The sequence below is a fragment of the Haliotis asinina genome, chromosome 13, assembly GCF_037392515.1.
Source record: "Haliotis asinina isolate JCU_RB_2024 chromosome 13, JCU_Hal_asi_v2, whole genome shotgun sequence".
In the NCBI taxonomy this organism is placed as follows: Eukaryota; Metazoa; Mollusca; class Gastropoda; order Lepetellida; family Haliotidae; genus Haliotis; species Haliotis asinina.
This window is the reverse complement of record NC_090292.1, coordinates 25,245,979-25,267,831: the sequence shown is the minus strand read 5'-3', so window position 1 is coordinate 25,267,831 and position 21,853 is coordinate 25,245,979. Positions and strand designations below refer to the sequence as shown.

General features: G+C 37.5%; 1 protein-coding gene across 1 annotated transcript; it reads right to left on the bottom strand.

Annotated features, from left to right (window-relative positions):
• Window positions 1-320: 320 nt before the first annotated feature.
• LOC137259801 (thioredoxin domain-containing protein-like) lies at window positions 321-20,193 on the bottom strand. The gene is made up of 9 exons (XM_067797417.1): window positions 19,866-20,193; window positions 18,237-18,314; window positions 9,749-9,862; window positions 7,482-7,623; window positions 6,782-6,835; window positions 6,423-6,518; window positions 3,905-4,030; window positions 2,449-2,485; window positions 321-2,199 (listed from the first exon to the last, which is right to left on the bottom strand). The coding sequence occupies exons 1-9, from the start codon at window positions 20,038-20,040 to the stop codon at window positions 2,065-2,067; spliced, it is 957 nt and encodes a 318-aa protein (XP_067653518.1). The 5' UTR covers window positions 20,041-20,193; the 3' UTR covers window positions 321-2,064.
• Window positions 20,194-21,853: the final 1,660 nt, after the last annotated feature.

Here is a 21,853-nt window from a genome sequence, read left to right as displayed (position 1 = left end):
GGCGATACATAGTAAAACAAATTACTGTTGCCACAGCTTCCTCAATTAGTTCACAGATGACAATGACTAGCAACCGCATCTTAAACCTGTCACTCTGTTCATGAAGATGGACAAACTTTACATTGAAGGTCGGTCACTTGAACTATCTAATCACTTCTTAAATGGCATTTAGATACCAGTATGATGAACATGTAGTGCTGGAAATCGGAAACAAAATCCACTATCGATTATTGAAGGACTTGTTATGAACGATTATCGATTATAATCGAAATATATACATTTTTAATGTAATCACCAGTTTTTAGGGTTTTTCCCCAAGCTTTTTCTTAATTATAGTCTGTTTGACTGATGAATTGCAACCTAACTAATAAACGTAAAATAGTCAATGAAACCCTGATCATAATCAGAACACCAGGCCAACTCTGAGATGTTTTTGCAGAATTTATACCTTAAAACAAATAAGTTGCTTAACTATTATTAAAATGTTGACAGAGTTCATAATTTGTTACGAGGGATGAGTGCACAGACAGGAACAGACAGACAGGAGCAGACAGATGTGCGAGAAAGGATGGAGACAGCACAGCAAAGATCAATGAATCAATAACTTCATCACTACTTGTGAATATGCTTCTCGAACAGTATGTTTTTTTACAATCGATACTTATTTTTAGTCCTTCTTTCGATCGATTTTTAAACATTTCTGACCATCGGAACACCACTTTGAAGAAGATTTTTTATGGACAGACAACTTCTTCACTGCAACAGATACTGTAATTATCACAATATCAACTACACTGAAAGTTCTCATCTATTGTAATATTTAATGTCTGTACATTAAAATTGTTCCTCTTCACAATCCAGATCAGATCCGAAATGTCTAAATTCTTGCCACAAATAATCATTCACAGCTGCATATGTATATTTTGTGTCTTGACATTTAACTTAAACATATGTTTCAAACAGAAACAATAAAGTTTTTCTCTGTGCAGTTGTCTTTCTTTAACATCAACACCAAAAATGGAATACCTATTGTCCTGGTTTCATATAAAATCAAAATTTCCTTATAGGGTAGTAGAGGAAGAATATTCAAGGGTGAATTAGGAATCTCTAAATCGAGCCCTAAATCGCATGTTAATCAATACATTTCTCATTTTTATCTGGGTTTTCATATTTTAATACATTGTCACAAGGTATGTATTTTGTAGAGAGTATGATTTGTAAGTGTAACTGTCAGGTAATATAACTCATTTCAGTTCTCCTATGATGAGTTTAACAAACACAAGGATTCTTTAATCCTAGTAATAACTGACTGGATTCAGATGTGCTATGACAAAAAATTTTCGAAGAATATTAACAACCTACACGTTGTAAGGATATCAAATTCTTTTTTGTTCTTTAAGACTTTGTTTCCGCACTAATTTTGGAAGGAGGAAGAATTGGCTGTGAAACAATAAAATAAAAAATAAAAAAAAGAGTTTGCTATCCAAAAAATGTGTAGCATAACTGTGTGTCCATCTAACTTCAAAATGCCATTCAAGAACTTCACCGTAAACACCAGAGACGCCAACCCCTATGAGTTGCAAATAGTAGTTGCACCAAAATTAGTATTTGCACCCTAAAATTAGTAGTCAACTAAATACTTAAAATCATGTTGGATTCTGAGAAAGATAATATGACATCATAATATGATAATATAAACTAATCATTAATTTCACATATCTCCAACAGCAGATTTCCAAATTATTCGCATTACATTTCTTCTTTTACTTGCAAAATGTATTTAATTGAGGAAAATAAATATTTTGTCTATAGACCTGAATTGTAATGATCTTTCTTCAAATTTCATTGAATTTCTGGTGTAATTACATTGGAGTAGTCTGAGGCAAACATTCTAAGCAGCTACAATAAAATCGTATCGTAGAAGCTGGCATCTCTGCAACACCTGTTTAATTGTATCTCTCAAATTTCCTCACATCTCTCAACACTAAGGTGAACTCAATACACCTGTGATCTTACATATGAAGGACACACTTTGGTGAACATCATCATCACACGCCGCAGCATCTAGAACAACTTCTTCTTCCTCTCTGCAGCTCTACGACTCATGACACAGGCACAGATGAGGATCAGCAGAACAAGGGAGGCAACTCCTCCAGCTATTGCCAGGAAGGTGACACGATTCGGGCCTTCGATTTGGTCCTGAGAAACAGACACAGAGTACTGTGTAGAAACTTGTTTAAATTCTCTTGAACACATGTAGTACTCATCTCCATGCAACTTATTCTTTTAAAAGCAAAAATTTGTCACCTTGTTTATTGTCATGTACACAATGTTTGGTACTATATTCTTTCCCTTTCGTTAAGTAAATGAGAAAATTTGGAATGAATGCTTTACACAAAGAAAAGACAAACATGAAAGATATATCCACATCTTCTCTGGGATACTTACTTTCAAAGCCTTTGCAATATTTTCTGTAAGTTCATCACTGAAAGAAAATAATGAATTCATGAACTACATGAAATTTAATTTGTATAACTTATTGTTTTCATTTATCATTATAGGATACTTATATAGAGCACATATCCATGTAAACGTAAACAGTACATAAGATAACTCTCTATTATCTTTATTAGTGATTGTTTTGCATCATAAGCTCAAGGCACTGGTATTTTTCATTCGATCATTGGATATCAATCTCAACAGCACATTGTCAATCTGAGTGAGTGAGTGAGTGAGTGAGTGAGTGAGTGAGTGAGTGAGTTTAGTTTAGTTTCATGCCGCACTCAGCAATATTCCAGCTATATGGAGGTGAACTAAATAATCGAGTCTGGACCAGACAATCAACTGATCAACAACATGAGCATTGATCTGCACAATTGAGAACCAATGACATGTGTCAACCAAGTCAGCCAGTCTGACCACCCGATCCCGTTAGTCATCTGCTTGAGATCTGTAACCAAAAATGTAAGTATAATGATATGTGAGTCTGAACTTTTGATGGGTCGTCGTCAATGTAGATTTTGACGATAGCGACACCGATTCGGACATCAATGTCTTCTGAAAGTGGCAACACTGACTCAAGTGGTTACCAGATAATGGCTTTTGAGATGACCCCATCTTCACAACACATGCTGGTTAATTACCTGGCTGTTCTACCAGCAAGTGCCCCCCCCTCGTACAAAATAGAGAAAGGTGACAAGAAAATGATGATCATTTGTTAAACAACTTATTTATTCGGGTGTCCCAAATTATGAGACACATCATCAGAGTTGGTCTGTAGATTTCATGCGGATGTGGAAAATTTTTTTGTTTTGTTGCAATTGTAAGATTTAGGAGCTAAAGGCATTCTGTTTTCATTTTTGTGGTCCTTTATAAGTTGATTTAAGACTGGTAAATGTCATTTAAAGCCGAACGTGTTAGCGTAAGGAAGTGAAAAAGAAGTGAAATAAAATGCATTTCACAGGACATATCAGTCAAGTTAATGCTGATTCTGATCACTAGTTTATAAAAATATATAAAAATGGACCCTTTTGGGTCCTTATGAATACAAGAAATATTAAATCTCAATTGTAATGTACACTCGAAATATTTTATAGTTGTTTAACTCTTCTCAGGCACCAATTGAAAAGTCTAATCCTTCTGTTCATAAATATGACAGTTATTTTTTATCATATTATTCATATAATACATAGACAACTTATATATGTTCATTTTAATGAAAATGCAAGTTTGCACATTAATATTTACACATAGCCCATTTTAGGTGCACTGCTGTAGCAAAATTATCTGGTTATCGAATATTCATTTTCCAACTTTCATCTGAATCTAAGCTTGCAGATATAAAAACATAAAAACACATCTAAGCTGTATGCTGTTCTCTCTGAAGCACATGGTGAATACTCACAAACTTGAGGGATCCACTGGTACAGACTCTGCCTTCATGTTTTTGTACCATCCTTCCACGAATGATGTTAAAGATTTTGTGTCATATTTTTCTACTTCATAGCGGTACATTTTGCCTTGTCTATAACTGCAAGTGAAAGAACATAACACAATGAAACACTTCAGATTCTGAAGGGTGAGTGAGTGAGTATGGTTTTACACACCTCTTGGCAATATTCCAATATCATGGCCAGGAATATCACAAATGGGCTGCATACATTGTACCCATCAAGAGAATCGAACCCGGGACTTTGGCATGGTGAGTGAATGCTTTAACCATAAGGCTACCCCACCGCCTGAGTTCTGAATGTTTCTGATGGGAGTTGAAGGTAAAAGCTAGGAAGAGAGTTGTCATTGGAATTTCAACAACTATATTTGTAACTGCAGGACCGATACAATAATAACCAGTGCAGGACCTCATGACTTTGAATACTGGCTCTCTTAATAGCATTGGCCGCACTCAGCAATTTTTCAGCTATATGGCAGCAGCAGTCTGTCAAAAACAGAGCCTGGACCAGACATTCCAGTGATCAACAGCATAAACATCAACCTATGTGCTTGGGATTTAAGGATGTCAACGAAGTCAGTGAGTCTGACCACTTGATCCCTTCTGAAAGAAGCATGTGTTGCTGAAGATCAATTCAAACCCAGATCCTCACAGACTGACATGTAAGAGTATGTAATGAGACAAGCATTGTCGCGAAGGTGACATAGCCCCTACTACAAATTATCACACTAATGAAAGTAAAGGTCGTAGATTAAGATGGTAAAATGTCAACAAAAACATGACCAGTCAAGCTCTCTTTATATCTTGCTCTGCGGTTGTTCAAACGCACAAATATTTTCAAAACTCACTTTGACCTTGACATGAATGTCATGGTGCATGCTGTATGTAAAATGGTAATAAAGAAATTGCATATCAAAATTATTCAAGAGAAGTCTTGAAAGTCCGTGAAGAAAATCCAGTGAATGGTTCTATAGGTATCTGACTGACAATCTTCACATGCTGGTTCAAAAGCTGAAATCTTCAAAGTGTCACCGTGACCTTGAAAATTCATTGAAAGATACCAGAATCAACTGGGTCAATCTGTGTCATCCTTAGATGAAGCTTGGTGTTGAATGTGAAGAAAATCCTGCAAAGAGTTCCTGAGATATGTCAATGACAAGGGTAAAGTGCTAAAATCCCCTTGTGACCTTGAAATGAAGGGTAGCGAAACCTACTTGGGACCTTTCGCACACAGTGATGAACCTATGTACCTATTATGAAAAGAATCTAGTTGATGGCTCTGAAGATATTTCAATTTGTATGTACATAAGAATGGACAGACAGAGCCTATATAATGAAATTCCTTAAGTATACATGTAATAAGATAATAGGAGGAAAATATCTGGGCCTGCAGTTGTAAGACTTTCCTGAGTAAGATTCCATGCTCAAAACCTATCTGGTCTTAAAGAGATCTGGATTTCAACCTTAACAAACAAGGTTATCATGACCTCAGGCAATGCCAGGCTGAAATAGCTCTTTATTTGTGTGCCATAGCACGGTATATGTTAAAATATTGCATGGATGATTCCACGGTATATGTTAAAATATTGCATGGATGATTCACCATGATTCATTTAATGGAAAATGAGCAAAAAACAGAATCAAATTAAACTCAAAACCTCTTCTTGTACCTCATCAAACTGTACACATGTACTGGGGACACTCTCAGTCTTACAGGTTTTTTTTGTCCATTTTGGAATACCATTGTGCATGATGGGAAATCCTGTTTTGGATGAAAATTTAGTTTCTGGGTTTGTTCATGGGTCCAGGGCAAATGAAGCGGAACTAGTCTTGTAGCCATGATAGTGTTCACAAAATCCAGCAGTCAAGTATACAGATTTACATGATACATACTAATTTATTAATTGAGTGAGTGAGTGAGTTTAGTTTTACGTCGCACTCAGCAATATTCCAGTGATATGGCGGCGGCCTGTCAAAAAATCGAGTCTGGACCAGACAATCCAGTGATCAACAGCATGGCCATCAATCTGCACAATTGGGAACCGATGACATGTGTCAACCAAGTGAGCGAGCCTGACCACCCGATCCCGTTAGTCGCCTCTTACGACAAACATAGTCGCCTGTTGTGGCAAGCATGGGTTGCTGAAGGCCTGTTCTACCCCGGGACCTTCACAGGTCACTAATTTATTAAACAATATACTGAAATGACACATTGTTCTGATGTTTTAGGTATAACTGGATCATCAACAGGTTTTGGCACACGTATTGTCACAAAGGGATACCTAAATTCACTGTCTGATGCCCAAAAATGGCACCTTCGAAAAAATTGCAATCTTGTCCCTTGTGATTCATCTTATTTCATACTACCATTATAAAGAGACTTTGACTGGTCAAGTTTGATTAATGTTCGATTTTCACACTCAGCAAAAGAGGACATGAACATCACTGGTTATAATGACAGGTATTCACTTACAATATGACGCTTGGACATTTTGTAACTTTCATCCTTTTTACCAAACGGGGATTGGTTGCCATGTCAACCTTGGCTATGTTCATTTTCCTCTTCATCCTGAAAATAATGAACTTAGGTCACAAATACAATACTAATCAATCAGAAACAAACCAGGCAATAATCTTGCATGATTTTAAAGTGTATTGTAACTTAATGAAACCCATCATCGAATGAAGGGGGGTTTGGGGTAGGGATGGGGAAAGCAAAAAGATGTCAACACATGCTCACATAAAACACATGTCCAGGGATACTGAGTATGACATTGAGCCCAGTTTTGCCTCAACTCATCCAAGGAACAGCGTCACACCCAAATCACCTACCTGACGCCAAAACTTTCCATGGCAAACAGAATCTTGGAGCAGGAATCTTTGTAACTGTAACATAAACAAGCCATTCAGGTCACCATAAGAATGAGTGAGTGAGTGAGTGAGTATGATTAGACACCATTTTTTGCAATATTCCAGCAATATCACAGTGGGGGACACCTGAAATGAGCCTCACACATTGTACCCATGCAAATGAGTGAGTGAGTTTAGTTTAGTCTGTAAATAATCGAGTCTGGGCATGACAATTCAGTGATCAACAACATGAGCATCGATCTGAGCAGTCAGAAAGCCTGACCACCCGATCCCGTTAGTCGCCTCTTACGACAAGCATAGTTGCCTTTTATGGCAAGCATGGGTTGCTGAAGGCCTATTCTACCCTGTCACCTTTACGGGTCGGTACCCATGTAAGAATCACGCCCGTGTCTTCAGGGTCATGAGCAGACTCATAAAATAGGCTACCCCGTCACCATGAGAGATCAACAGGTGTATTTCTTGCTTAGACAGCAGTATAATGGCAGTGTTCAAGTACAATCTGTATCAAAGAACCTTCTCCCAAATCCTTAATCTGACCCCCGAGTGAGTGAGTGAGTGAATTTATGAACAATTGTGTATTTATTTCTTAAATTTTGGGCAAAAAAGTTTAAAAAATTGGGGGGGGAAAAAACTGAAAAAATATAAGCACTGTTATACTCACAATGCAACAAGCCAGTCACCTGTTGTGGCGCCAGTGGCTGCTTGGGTGAGGTGCTCAAACGAGTCGTCAGTTAAAGTTTTGGTTGCTACGTCTGAAGCTATGGTCAGCCAGGCACCGATATTCTCTGTGTCCACAGTCACACCTGGACATGTTCACAGCCATAATTATTATTATCATTATTATTATTACTATTATTTATAAGCAACATTTCTGTAGCAGCCTATTTCAACTACTTCTAGATCACTCTAAGGCTCTTCACAAGTAGTTTTTACCTGTATCATTGATGTCAGTCTTAACTCCATGGAGATCATGAAACTTTGACTGCCACTACGTGCACCAAGTTAATGTGGCTTTCCCATCCTTACGAGGTACCCATTTACAGCTGGGTGGACTGGGACACATAGCTACAATACTTTGTCCAAGAAATTCAGATTTATCTGTTTTTTTAAATGTACAGTGTTGTGTATTGTACACTAGGGGTTGTGACAACACAGAAAGAGCCTGCAAACCAAATTGACTCCAAAGTTTTCACACCCAGACAGAGGTGGACTTGATCCTCAAACTCACTGGATCGCATGCCTGGTGCCTCAGACAACACGCCCACTGTGTCCCACATGCAATCAATGGATGCCCATCATTATAAACAGAGTGGAATCTCAAAAGGGCTTAATTTATGCATTTTGAACTGACACTGTTAATGTGAAAAGCCACCTCATGATTATGACATGATTATGACTATGATTATCATGATTATGTTTATGATTATGATTATGTGCAACCAGTGCATGTTAATATTTTACTATTCTAAGAAGTGAGCGAGTTTAGTTTTCCCCCATTTTAGCAAGTTTCCATCAATATCACAATGGTGGACACAAATTGGCTTCACACATTGTACCCATGAGGGGAATCAAACCCAGGTCTTCGGCGTAACCAGCTAATGCTTTAACCACTATGCTACCCCCCCCCCCCCCCATCATGTTCCAAGATCTCAGACTCCAGCTGGAAAATAGAACCATGAAGGACTGCCTTGAATTTGTGACTCTGACAACAGCGACTCAGAGCTACAGATAAGTTTGGGAATCACTGAGTTATGCACTCGCTTGTGTTCATTTCAACTGGCTGTCCTCATTTTCCTTTGAATAAACAAAGGCAGTCTGTACAATCACACTCAAACTCAATTGAAGATTAAAAGTTGCCAAGTTCATGTGCTGAAATAGAACCTCTCAGTATATGTCAGTTATGTTATGTATCCCCCTGAAACCCTCACCACTAAGGAAGCTAAGACACTTCTGTACGCACACACGTAAGATCAAAGTTATAGAGCATTCACAAAAATTCAGATGTACTTATATGCAATAGACTTAATAGGAATATTTACACAGAACTGGATACGCAGCTTATCTGTAACTTGGGAAGAAGAGGAACTTATGTTTTATGTAAAGGATCAAAACTGACTCTGAGCATTTGTTATAAAAAGTAAACCCACGACAGAGGGACATTGATGAGGGTCGATAATATTTAGAACCAATATTAATAACAGAATTAAAGGAAATAACAGAATTAAATGGAATTATTCTGTTTACTTTTATGCAGCCTGGTGAAAATAAAAATTATTTTACAACCTGTCACAATTCAAAGGCTATCCTATTTCATGGTATCTTGTCTGTAACTTATGGCCGATTTAAGAAGAAAAAATAAAATAATTTCTTGAACTGATATTAGCTGATTTATGGAAATCCTGTTTGACAGTACCTTGTGAAAACAATGGTTATTTTTCAGAGCTGATATTACATTTAGAAATCTTGATTCCTGCATAAAAGTCAATGCCACAAAACTTATATTAGAACTGAAAATAGTATGGTAATTGATATTGTCAAGTGATGCTTAATTGCAAATTTGATTTCTTCACTGACAAAAGCTATTTTCCCTTGGCGCCTCATACAAAAGAATAGTGTGGTTTTCTTACTATAAGAATAATCAATGTGATAAGCTTGTAACTGACACCTTTTTACAGACTGTTTTTTTTTTCAACTTATCTACAGTCAAATAGTCATACAAAGTTTAAAGGAATTCCTGTTCGAAAGCATACTGACTTGACATTCTTGCTTTTTTTTAAAAAAAAAATTCTTTTCAATCAATACTAAGTCAAACGAAATGATATTCAACAGTTTCTTGCCTTTACATTTTGCAGACATACAAAAACAATAATCATTTTTGCCTTACAAAAAGGTTAAAGGAAATGCTGCTCAACATTGAATTCTACCTACCATCATAGACGACTGGACTCCCAGTACCGTGTCTGAACAGAACAAAGCCGGGGGTAACGAAGGCTCCGAAGGAGGCAGCCAGGTCCACATCAGATATTTGGATCTTCTTCAGCTCTGGAACAAACACTCTTATCTTACGTCACATTTAAATGTCGTTTTCCGATTGGCTGAGTGCTTTTGTATAGTTTTCAATGTACCCCACTTACAAGCGAGGTACGTTTCAATGTACCCTGCTGCCAATGGCAACTCATCTGGTACTTCATGGTAGTACTTCTTTAGTTTGAATAACATTGAAGCACACATGATGCACAGAAATTACTGATGTCTTGTGAATGCAAATCGATGGAAGGGAGATAACTGAAAATTTGTTTTTCTTGTGTCATCTGCAAAATCTAGAGATGACTATGAGAAGACTTGCCTTGCATTCCAATAAACAAATTTTGACCAAACGTTCAAATGTAGTCCCTGTGAATATTAAGAAGGGGATTTACACCATGGCGATACCACTAAGACAATACCTGCAGGGAAAACAGCAAGATGCAAGATTCGAATCGTTCGATTCACACAGGTTGACCGAAGTGTACGATCCGATACCCTACTTCCAACAGTTCAAAATTAACACTGAGGTGTTCGGTAAGATAAATACATTGTTCACTGGTCCCTTGGGGCCCATGGGTTGATGTACCCTTGATGGTTGTTTATGTTGAAGGCTCAGAGAACATAAACAAACATCAAGGGTACATCAATCCATGTCCCCCTCCTGACCAGTGAACACCTTATACTGTATGATCCTGTAGAGAGAGGGAGAGGGAAAGGAGAGGGAGACCTTTGTTGTTGCTTGTGATGGTATAGAATGAGTTGGGCCTTTTGCTTTAATTACTTGGTTTACAGATTTTTTCTTTTTAAAAATTATTAGGTCATTTCATTGGGAAATTATGTGGAGTGAATGGTAAGAAATTTACACACTTCAGTAAATCATATATGCCAGCTGCCGCGTGTTAGATGAAGAGCCTATGGCATTACCTTTCTTGCTGTTCCCTAAGTCAAAAACGTTTCCATGGAAACCAAGAACATAATACATCACAAAAACCTTTAAAAGCCAAAAGGCACCACGTTGGGGTCTGCCACACACATCTAGAAAGTTTTACTAACAGATATTAAGAAGTTTTTGAGTTCTGCTCAGGAAATGAAACACACCTCTCACTTTTCAGACTAGGTCCAAAACGTTTCCATGGAAACCGAGAAAATAATAAATCACAAAAACCTGTACAAAGCAAAAGGCACCACTTTAGGTTCTGATTGATATATCTACCAGGTTTTGCAGAAAAATATGAAACGGTTTTTGAGTTCTGCTCAGGAAACGAAGCCCAAACCACTACAAGAAAAACACCAAAATGTTCCCTGGAAAAACGAAAAAAATATAAATGCCAAAAATCTGTAAATAGCAAAAGGCACAACCATAGACTGAGATTACTATATCTATCAAGTTTGTTCTAAAAATATGGAACGGTTTCTGAGTTATGCTCCGGAAACAAAATGATTACGGACGGACGGATGGATGGATGGACAGGGACGGACATGCCGGGGGGATAAAAAAACGTGTAACCATCTTAACAGATGTGGATGAAATTACATTTAACCACATGTCCTGAGATGTAATTCCTGATAATTCCTAACTGCAGTATCAGGTATATATGATAATCGCATAAATAATCATACTTATAGTTTTCATGACGATTAGGAGAGTAAATTTCAAACAATAGTCAATGATAAATGAACCACACATCAATAAAATTTGCAATAAATCATTCTAATATTACACACTTTCCTGTGTTGATTAGGCTTGAACTACCAGAACATTCACATTAACATATAATTCCACACAATCAATAGTGTCCTGAATCTGACTCTTTACACAGATGTTCTGACATGTACTTATTTACTGGCAAACAAGGATAAGTTGAGCACTGACTTGTGACAATTGACCTGTGTTAGCATATATGAGCACAGGTTCTTACCATTGTGAGTGAAGGGGCCCTATGTTGTCTGCAATCAAGTGTAGTGTGGTGTGTGAAGCGGAATCAAGTTCATTGTCATACACTGCATATGCACTGACCTACATCTGCTTTTCCTTTCACAAACCAAATGGGTTTGCTGATTGCACTGCCTGCAAAAACGTTCTCTGCGGTGGTCCAACTTACTTATCCCTGTTTGCAAGTAACACAACTCATTTATAATAACACCAACATGATATCATATGACTTTGGAAAGAATTAGTGTTGTATCAAAAGCAATACTACTCTCAGACACTTTAATGTTACCTTGTGGGAATTTCTAGTGAAAAACTAGTCTCTTAGAATAAAAAAGAAACATATTTTCTCAGTGCACTCCCCATGCAATATACTGGCAAACATGACAACGAAAATAATCTCTTTGTTCTCATTGTGCACGGTGACACAAGAAACAAATTTAGCTCTATGACAGAAGTAAGTCTACAGTGAATGAGTTTTATGCTGCAACAACATTCCATCAATATTGTGCCCAGGGACACGTGGACTGGGCTTCACACACTACTGATATTAAATGTTTTTTTCATCACTTTAGCACTAAGATCACATTGTACAGCACCAACATTACACTGTAAAACACATGTGGACAAACACCATTACATTTCAAAGTTCTAATTCTCTTAAATCAGTATTTGTTTTAAGACGACAGATCGCCTCTATGGTGTATTGGTTAGAGTGTCCACCCGGAGAGTGGAAAGGTCACTGGTTCGATCCCTGTCCATGTCATACCAATAGCCGTTGAAATATGGTACTTATTGGTTCCTGCCTTCTGCTCGTCATGAATGGGTACAACAAGGACTGGTCGCCTCAGTGTCAGTATAATGTGTCTGAGTGAAATATTCATGCTTAACTGTGCCATAGCATCTCACATTGTCATCAGTGTTCGTATTAACGCAGAACCATGCATTTTTCACGCAAAAAAAGTAACAAAACCATGCAAAAAATATTTTGTGCATGTGGTTTGGACGCATAGATTCTGATCTTCATAATTTTAAAAAGTGCCTTAAAACCGCAACATACGAGAAAACATTCTATATTTTGGTGAAAAAAATTGGTAAAAATAGACAAACATTAATTTTAACATGATTCAGGACTGTACTGAAAATTTCACGCGCAAAAGATTTGGACTACGTATTTATAATTTTATTTCTGCACGCACTCGTAGAAAACCTACTGCGATCACTGGTCATGTGACCAAAATAATCTGAATTACAACGTTAAACTCCATTTCAGTTTACCTTAGAATGCATTTGGGGTCTCAGTCACCTCAGCACTAAAAAACACACTGTTCTTAATTACGATGTTAAACCCCATTCCACTACACCTGAGAATGCATTTGGGATCTCAGTCACCTTAGCACTAATAATGCACTGTACGGCACCTACATCATGTTGTAAAATACAAGGACAAACACAATTTCAAATTCCTTTATTTCTCATATAAATGTGTATTTAAAGATTGTTTTGGGAACTGGTCAAGGAATCATCGAAAAAAATTGGTTAGCATCATTTTTCAGATTTTCTTATTCAGGTTGTTAATGCAGATAAGTACTACACAGTTCTCTGTTTGAGACTTTATTATTTAGAAACTGCGCAAACTACTTGGACCACTTTCTAAATGGCACTGTGTGATCACAGCTTTAGGCCTATGCACTTATTAGTTGGGTACACAACGTAGGTTGTTTAGACTACCAGTGGTGGCTGAGTGGGTTAGGTGTCTGACTTCGTGTGTTGGCAATATGATGACTGACTCTGAGGGTGCAGCTTCAAATCCAGGATGGGACTCAACCCCCCTTAAAAAGTACTAGAATTTGTATTTTCCTCAGAAAGTGTAATCCCAAATATGATATATGTCACATGTGACCACTTTCTAAATGGCACTGTGTAATCAATGATGCAAATTGGTACACTAAAATGATGTCTGATATATCATAAACATGAATTTCCCAGATTCTTCCAGAAATGCTCAGTCATCACTTTTCAACAAGTGAAGTGAGAACAAAATGAAGAATTAAATATGTTTCAGGCTGTTCTATTATGAGAAAATGAGGTCAATCCCTTGGTCATTTGGTCACTGCAACCAATCTTTGATTATTTCAACTAATCGATACACCACTACTTTAAAAATGCATTTGGGGAGGTTCAATCCCAATCAAGATCTCATTGAACTAAGCATCCTTTTTTATCTTGAAAAGTATATGTAGAGACAAACAACCACAAACATCGCTGTGTCAGATCTGAGAGACCTACATAGTGATAGTCACATTAGTTTAGTTATCAGGTTTGAGAACCTGTGAAGGTCCAGGGTAGAACTGGTCTTCCGAAACCCATGCTTGCCATAAAATTGAAAAGGTGACAATGTTTGTCGTAGGAGGCGATTCATGGGATCGGGTGGTCAGGCTCACTGACTTGGTTGACACGTCATCCATTCCCAATTGCACAGATTGATTCTCATGCTGTTGATCACTGGATTGTCTGGTCTGGCCTTGATTATTTAAAGACTGCCGCCATATAGCTGGAATATTGCTAAGTGCAGCGTACAACTAAACTCACTCACTATCACGTCTAAAGCCGACATGTTCTTTTTAGCAGCCAAAATTGGCAAGCTTTTATTGGGAAAATGGAAAAATATTTTATATCAAGATGGGTAGTTACACTACATTAGAATGTGTAGTGTATATTTAATCATTACTGCTTTTTAGTACCTATTTAGTATTTATTAATCAAACAGTATTTACCATTCTACATATAACCCTCAATGGGTGGCTCATAGTTGACAGTTTTTTTTAATGTCTTGTCTTTTGTTTTATATTGTTAATATGACATGAGACTTCAATAAAACATCTTTGTGTTATCCAAGCACTGACACAGCCACAACAAAGTGGGAAATATGCAGGGACAAATTATTTACATAGCAGGAGTATGTAAACAACTGAGTCTCAGTCAGACAATCCCGTGATCAACATCATGAGCATCAATGTATGCAACTGAGATACAATGACATGTCAACCATGTCAGCGAGATTGACACATCCTGTGACGACAAGCATGAATTGCTCTTCCAAAACAGTTCTTGAAGACCAGCTAGACAAAACAACGTATGTCTGTATAACTTTTACATAAAAACATGTGAACAGGTTATCATTTGCTGGCAACTGAAGACCTCCAGCCTCGAAAAGGTAAAAGAAAATCAATCCTACAGTTGATTATCTTCGTAGAAATAGAGATTGTTCTAGCAGTTGTTGGCTTCTGCCTTTGAATGTGGGAAAATAAACTAATCAATAAAATAAAATGGACAAATTCTGCAGCAACCGCCAAACCACAGATGCACTGGAAGCTGGGGTTATTATATAAATATCACCATATGGTGTAATGGTGGTGTTGATTTACATGAACTGACATAGCTTAATGTGCTTCTCATTACACTGAATGGAAAAAATCCTACTGCATGCATGGATATGGCAGAAGGATGGGGATACTAGCAAGTTGACTATGGTGATGATCATGATGACTACAATGACTATGGTGATGATGATGATGACTACAATGACTGGTGATGATGATGATGACAATGACTATGGTGATGATGATGATGACTACAATGACTATGGTGATGATGATGATGATGACTACAATGACTGGTGATGATGATGATGACAATGACTATGGTGATGATGATGATGATGACTACAATGACTGGTGATGATGATGATGATGACTACAATGACTGGTGATGATGATGATGACAATGACTATGGTGATGATGATGATGATGATGACAATGACTATGGTGATGATGATGATGATGACTACAATGACTGGTGATGATGATGATGACAATGACTATGGTGATGATGATGATGATGATGACAATGACTATGGTGATGATGATGATGATGATGACAATGACTATGGTGATGATGATGATGACAATGACTATGGTGATGATGATGATGATGATGACAATGACTATGGTGATGATGATGATGATGATGATGACAATGACTATGGTGATGATGATGATGATGACTACAATGACTGGTGATGATGATGATGACAATGACTATGGTGATGATGATGATGATGATGACAATGACTATGGTGATGATGATGATGATGATGATGACAATGACTATGGTGATGATGATGATGATGACTACAATGACTGGTGATGATGATGATGACAATGACTATGGTGATGATGACAATGATGACTACAATGACGATGATGATGATGAGGATGATGACGAGGAGGAGGATGACTACAATGACTGGTGATGATGATGACGACGACTACAATGACGATGATGATGAGGAGGATGAGGAGGAGGAGGAGGATGAGGATGACTACAATGACTATGGTGATGATGATGATGATGATGACTACAAATACTATGTTGATGATGACGATGACAATGACTATGGTGATGATGACGATGACTACAATGACTATGGTGACGATGATGATGACTACAATGACTGGTGATGATGATGACTACAATGACTATGGTGATGATGATGATGATGACTACAAATACTATGGTGATGATGACGATGACAATGACTATGGTGATGATGACGATGACTACAATGACTATGGTGATGATGATGACTACAATGACTGGTGATAATGACGATGATGATGACTACAATGACTATGGTGATGATGATGATGACAACTACAATGACTATGGTGATGATGACGACTACAATGACTGGTGATGACGACAACTACAATGATTGTGGTGATGACAATGATGATGACTATAGCAATCATGATGCCCCCACTCACTAAACAAGCATGGTGAAGAAAACACTTGAGCATCCAACTTCTAACACCAACACCCCATGCCCCACTAACCCACCCCAAGACCCTCATCAAGTGATCGACTGCACCTGTACTTTCCATTCAGTCAACACACACCACATACACAGGGTGAAATAATACACTTATGCACCTGATTTGTAAACCCCATGTAGACCCTCATCAATTGAATGATTCCGCTTGTATGTCCCATTCAGTTACCACCCACTAGACTCTAAGTGTGTAATGCTACAAGGCTATCAATTCCACCTTTACTTTCCACAATTCCCACACACTACACACTACGGGTGAAACGTTACACTTGTGCACCTGATTTGCAACCCCACATCTAGACCCTCAACAAGTGATCAATTCCACCTGTACTTTCCATTGATTTCCACTCAATACGTACTTTGGGTGAAACGATTTTTGACACCCTATCTAGACCCTCATCAAATCAGAAAATGCTTTAAAATGTATTATTAAAAAATCATCCTTGTTCGAGTTCACAAATTTCAGGTCTTGATGCGTAATTTCTACCTGTACACATATTTCAATGAGTCAATATTAATTTTAGTCGAAAAATCAAAACTAACAAGGAGAAGTCCAATTTTCTACATGGGTCTTAAATTCACTTACCTATTTTCTTTTGATTTGATTAATTATTCAATTAATCAGTAAGTACATTGACTGAATAACTATCAATATGAAACTTTCCAATGACGACACATAATTTTGATGATTCACAAACATACATCTATCATAAATAAATAAGAATAACAGCACTATTAAAATCTGTATGAACAGATGTTTCAGTTAATTATTCCAATGTTTATCTAAACCCTGGCTTAATAATACTGGAAGTTGATGCAACCTGGGCCTACAAAAATCATTATCTAGCCTCATGTAAGAATGTCGAGTTTTGATTGGTCCACATGACTCTGATAAAATACCATGTACATCCATCACGATCCGCCTGTGGGAGTATACGACTTTTATACTCCCGCTGCGAAAGTCATATCCTCCCGCTACGCCTCGGTGACGACTCAAGAAGTGAGAAAAGCGTGCATCGACAAGCCTTTAGTAACGTGCGGTGCATTGAGGTCAAACGATCAGCTGGTGTCAACATGGCAACAAGTCGATTTGATGCGTGTTGTTTCGTTTTGATTTAATGAAAACATTCAGCTAGATAAATGCGTTATCACATTATGTCTCGGGAAATACGGGGTTTTATAAGTCCCTCGTAAGGTTGTATTCCCCGAGCCGGGGGACTGGACTGATAAGTCGGGAATACAACCTTACGAGGGACTTACGAGGGATAAAACCCTGTATTTCCCGAGACACGATGTGATAACTTATTGTATGTGAGTGAGTGAGTGAGTGAGTGCGTGCGTGCGAGCGTGCGTGCGTGAGTGAGTGAGTTGGTCTGAACTAGACAATGTTAGAGGTAAAAATAAGTCATGCTACTGATATAAAATAGTATGTGTGGAGATAAATTCAGATAGAATGAGATGAAATGAGATTGACAAAAGTTTTAGATCAGGTTGATAAAATTGGTGAACTGCACTGTTTGCATGAAAGATTACCGTTGCCCTTCTATGGTATTCCCTTTCTTACCTCCAGGGAATAACTCAGGGGTCTCAAGCTTGCTTATGGTCAGTTTGGCTTCTTCACAAGTCACACACCCAGAATCGTCTGAAACATGGAGACACATGGAATTAGTCATCATGGTATTGTTAGACACAGTGGTATTGTAATACATGTGACAGAATGTAATAATGATGTTTTCAGGTATGGGATAAAATTAAGTTATGTAGGATATAATGATGTTATCAAGGCTTGTAGACATGGATATAATGATGTTATCAAGGCTTGTAGACATGGATATAATGATGTTATCAAGGCTTGTAGACATAGGATATAATGATATTATCAAGGCCTGTAGACGTAGGATATAATGATGTTATCAAGGCTTGTAGACATGGATATAATGATGTTATCAAGGCTTGTAGACATGGGATATAATGATGCTATCAAGGCTTGTAGACATGGGATATAATGATGCTATCAAGGCCTGTAGACGTAGGATATAATGATGTTATCAAGGCTTGTAGACATAGGATATAATGATGTTATCAAGGCTTGTAGACATAGGATATAATGATGTTATCAAGGCTTGTAGACATAAGATATAATGATGTTATCAAGACTTGTAGACATAGGATATAATGATGTTATCAAAGCTTGTAGACATGGATATAATGATGTTATCAAGGCTTGTAGACATAGGATATAATGATGTTATCAAGGCTTGTAGACATAAGATATAATGATGTTATCAGGGCTTGTAGACATAGGATATAATGATGTTATCAAGGCTTGTAGACATAAGATATAATGATGTTATCAAGGCTTGTAGACATAAGATATAATGATGGTTTCAAGGAATTATCAGGCTTGGGACATGATGGTGTTATCTGAAAGTGCTCAGAAGTATCAAGGTATTCTCTGACACATGGCAGTTATCAAGGCATTCTCAGACATACAGGAGATAAAGTGTTTTCAGACACATTGTAAGGTTGTGGTGTCATAAGACATGGATATAAGAGTTACCCAAGTACTCTCAGACACATCATGGTATAAGGCAGTTACCTAGGTATTTCCAGAAAATACCAGTTGAAATGCCCCGGCTACCAAATGCCCCAGGGTGGTCAAATTGGGACATAAGGGAGTTATGTATGCTAGATATATACTCCTTCCCTAACAATCAGGGCATAAGGGATTATCATACTCTTTTTCAAAATATTCCCAAGTCTTGCACATATGAACACAATTAAACCTAGTCAAGCTTTCGGGTTCCAGATATGGACACTGGTTCTACACAACATTTCCATTTTATAAAAGTTGACTTAATGCATCAGGTGGCCAGCACTGTTTTGTTCTTTGGATTTGATCATATCTAAATTATGGATCAATATTCTTGTGATATCAAACATTGGATTGTCTGACTATGAGTCATCCATATCTAAATTACGCCACGTACATGTAAATGATGGCTGACTGACCCGTAAACAACAAACAACCACAGTTAAGCATAGTTAGTGATGTCGATAGTCATTTCAATGACGGTGTGTCAAATCAATAAAAGCTATTGTAAAAGAGCTGGTGACATGGACCCAGTCTGTTGGTTTGTACACGTGGGACGTTGAAGGAATTTTTCAAAAATGCTTCTAAGGAAATACTCACAAAATAAAACCAATAAATACGGATTGTTCGTGACAAACGTTACAAAATTGTCTTTCGTTGCTTCTTCTACTGGTGACGGTTGTGCAGGATCATCCGTGAAGACGGGCACCAACAGTTGAAAATTCAGGAGTAAAGTCCAAATCAGGCAAAAGTTCCTCGCACGTGCCTCAACCATTTTCGTCTCTGAGCTGCAATGAATCTGGCAGCACTAATATACACACTTGACAAAGAAAGAACAAGAAAAGACACTCCGGTACGAAGAATGCACTGCCGACAATAGCAGACGATGCGACCAAATGCTACAACGTGTTATGTTGTTGTAAACGATCTGGGTTGTCTAAAATTTGGAATTCGAAGCGGAAAAGGATTTCTTCTCGAACTTTGAGTATGGTTGCGAAATATGAATACTTCGCAAATTAAGTCGTTATATAGAAAATAACATTAGATTCACACATCGTTTGCATAATGATGGCAGACAATGTTCTCTGCCTTGTTGTATATCTACTGACAGATGGATATACGCAAATATTATTTGCATGAGAAAGTAAACAAAGCTTTAAATTGTCTTTTTACATAATAGCATTTTCTCTTCCACGAAAAAGTGACAATTTGGTTGTTTTTCTTAATATTTACTCAATATTGTTTTATTGAAAAAGGTGACATATAGCTATGAAACATCACTGCACCAACATACTCGTGTGAATTCTAACAATGCGTGTCCACATGCGGGGCGAGAAGCTACAAGTAGTTAAAATGATATTTGGTGTTTGAACAAAGACTTACAAATCAATACAAAGACTTACAAATCAAAAACTTATACTCAAATCAAATAATGAAATAATGGTAATGATTTTTCGTACGCTTCTAGCGGTGAAACATTTTCATAATGTTTGATGATTTATGATAAAATTTACAACGAACAAGGATGTAATTTTGGGGAGAATTTACACAGTCGATCTTTACTGAAAGTGAAGATGCAACAAATAATGTTCTTGGACAGGGTCACACACCGTGAAAACACTGATCCGTTTGTGAGCAACGAATGTCACATGCAAAACTTGGTTTTGGTTAGTGTAATAACCGCTTGATGTATGACGTCAACGTGTTTCAAAGTTATGACGTCACAATGCTAATGCCGCTGTCGCAATTTTACTACTATACCTTGATTGCTGAGAGTGATTTCCGCCGCTGTTTTTTTTGTCAGTTTTTGTTGGCGATTAACAAACAGAATACTAAACTCACTTGCGAGAAATACTATTTTTATTAAACTCGTTTAAGATTTAGTATCCAACTCGCTTTCGCGAGTTTCATACCAAAACATTAACTCGTTTCGCTTTCGCTAGTTTGATACCAAATCATTAACTCGTTTAATAAAAATGGTATTACATGGAATTTTAAGGTCGTTTCGTATCTTCTTTTTATAGCATGGAGGTTTTGGAAGCGTGCAGGTTCCATAATGACAACCTTGATGGAAAGCAACTACATTTCTTCGTGAGAGCGAAGTTTTGGAACAGATTCTTGTACCCTTGTCTATCAGATTATCGTGACCATTCTGTTTATATAGAGACGATCGCCTCCGTGCTGTAGTGGTTGGAGGTTGCCGGAGATCTAAACACCGACCTCCCACTCATTTGCAAACGCTCTACACCACTCATGACCAGTGTGCGAAATAGACACTGGTCCGCTAGCCAGTGGGTATTAGAAATTCAGTCGGGCTAGTAAATTTCCAAAGTCACTGGCCCGACTGGCTAAATTGTGGGATCATTTTGTAAATATATTACTCTCTCCGACTTTCTAAGTTATAACACACTTTTAAATCATGCAAGATTATGGCCCGATAGATGTGCTCATCACAACAGCAGCTTAATTAGTCGAACTATGAGACATTTGTCCCTTCGGAAAACATAAACATGACTCGGCGCCTTTGATCTTTCGCCGAAGCATCTTAGAATAAGATTTACGGCTAGTGAATTATTTCGTAGGCTAGT

Coding starts and splice junctions, on each gene's coding strand:
- LOC137259801 (XM_067797417.1), bottom strand. CDS start 20,040: ATGGTTGAGGCACGTGCGAGGAACTTTTGCCTGATTTGGACTTTACTC. Junction 4,031..6,422: donor AAATGTCCAAGCGTCATATT/GTAAGTGAATAC, acceptor TTTCACTTGCAG/TTATAGACAAGGCAAAATGT. Junction 2,200..2,448: donor ATATTGCAAAGGCTTTGAAA/GTAAGTATCCCA, acceptor TCTGTTTCTCAG/GACCAAATCGAAGGCCCGAA.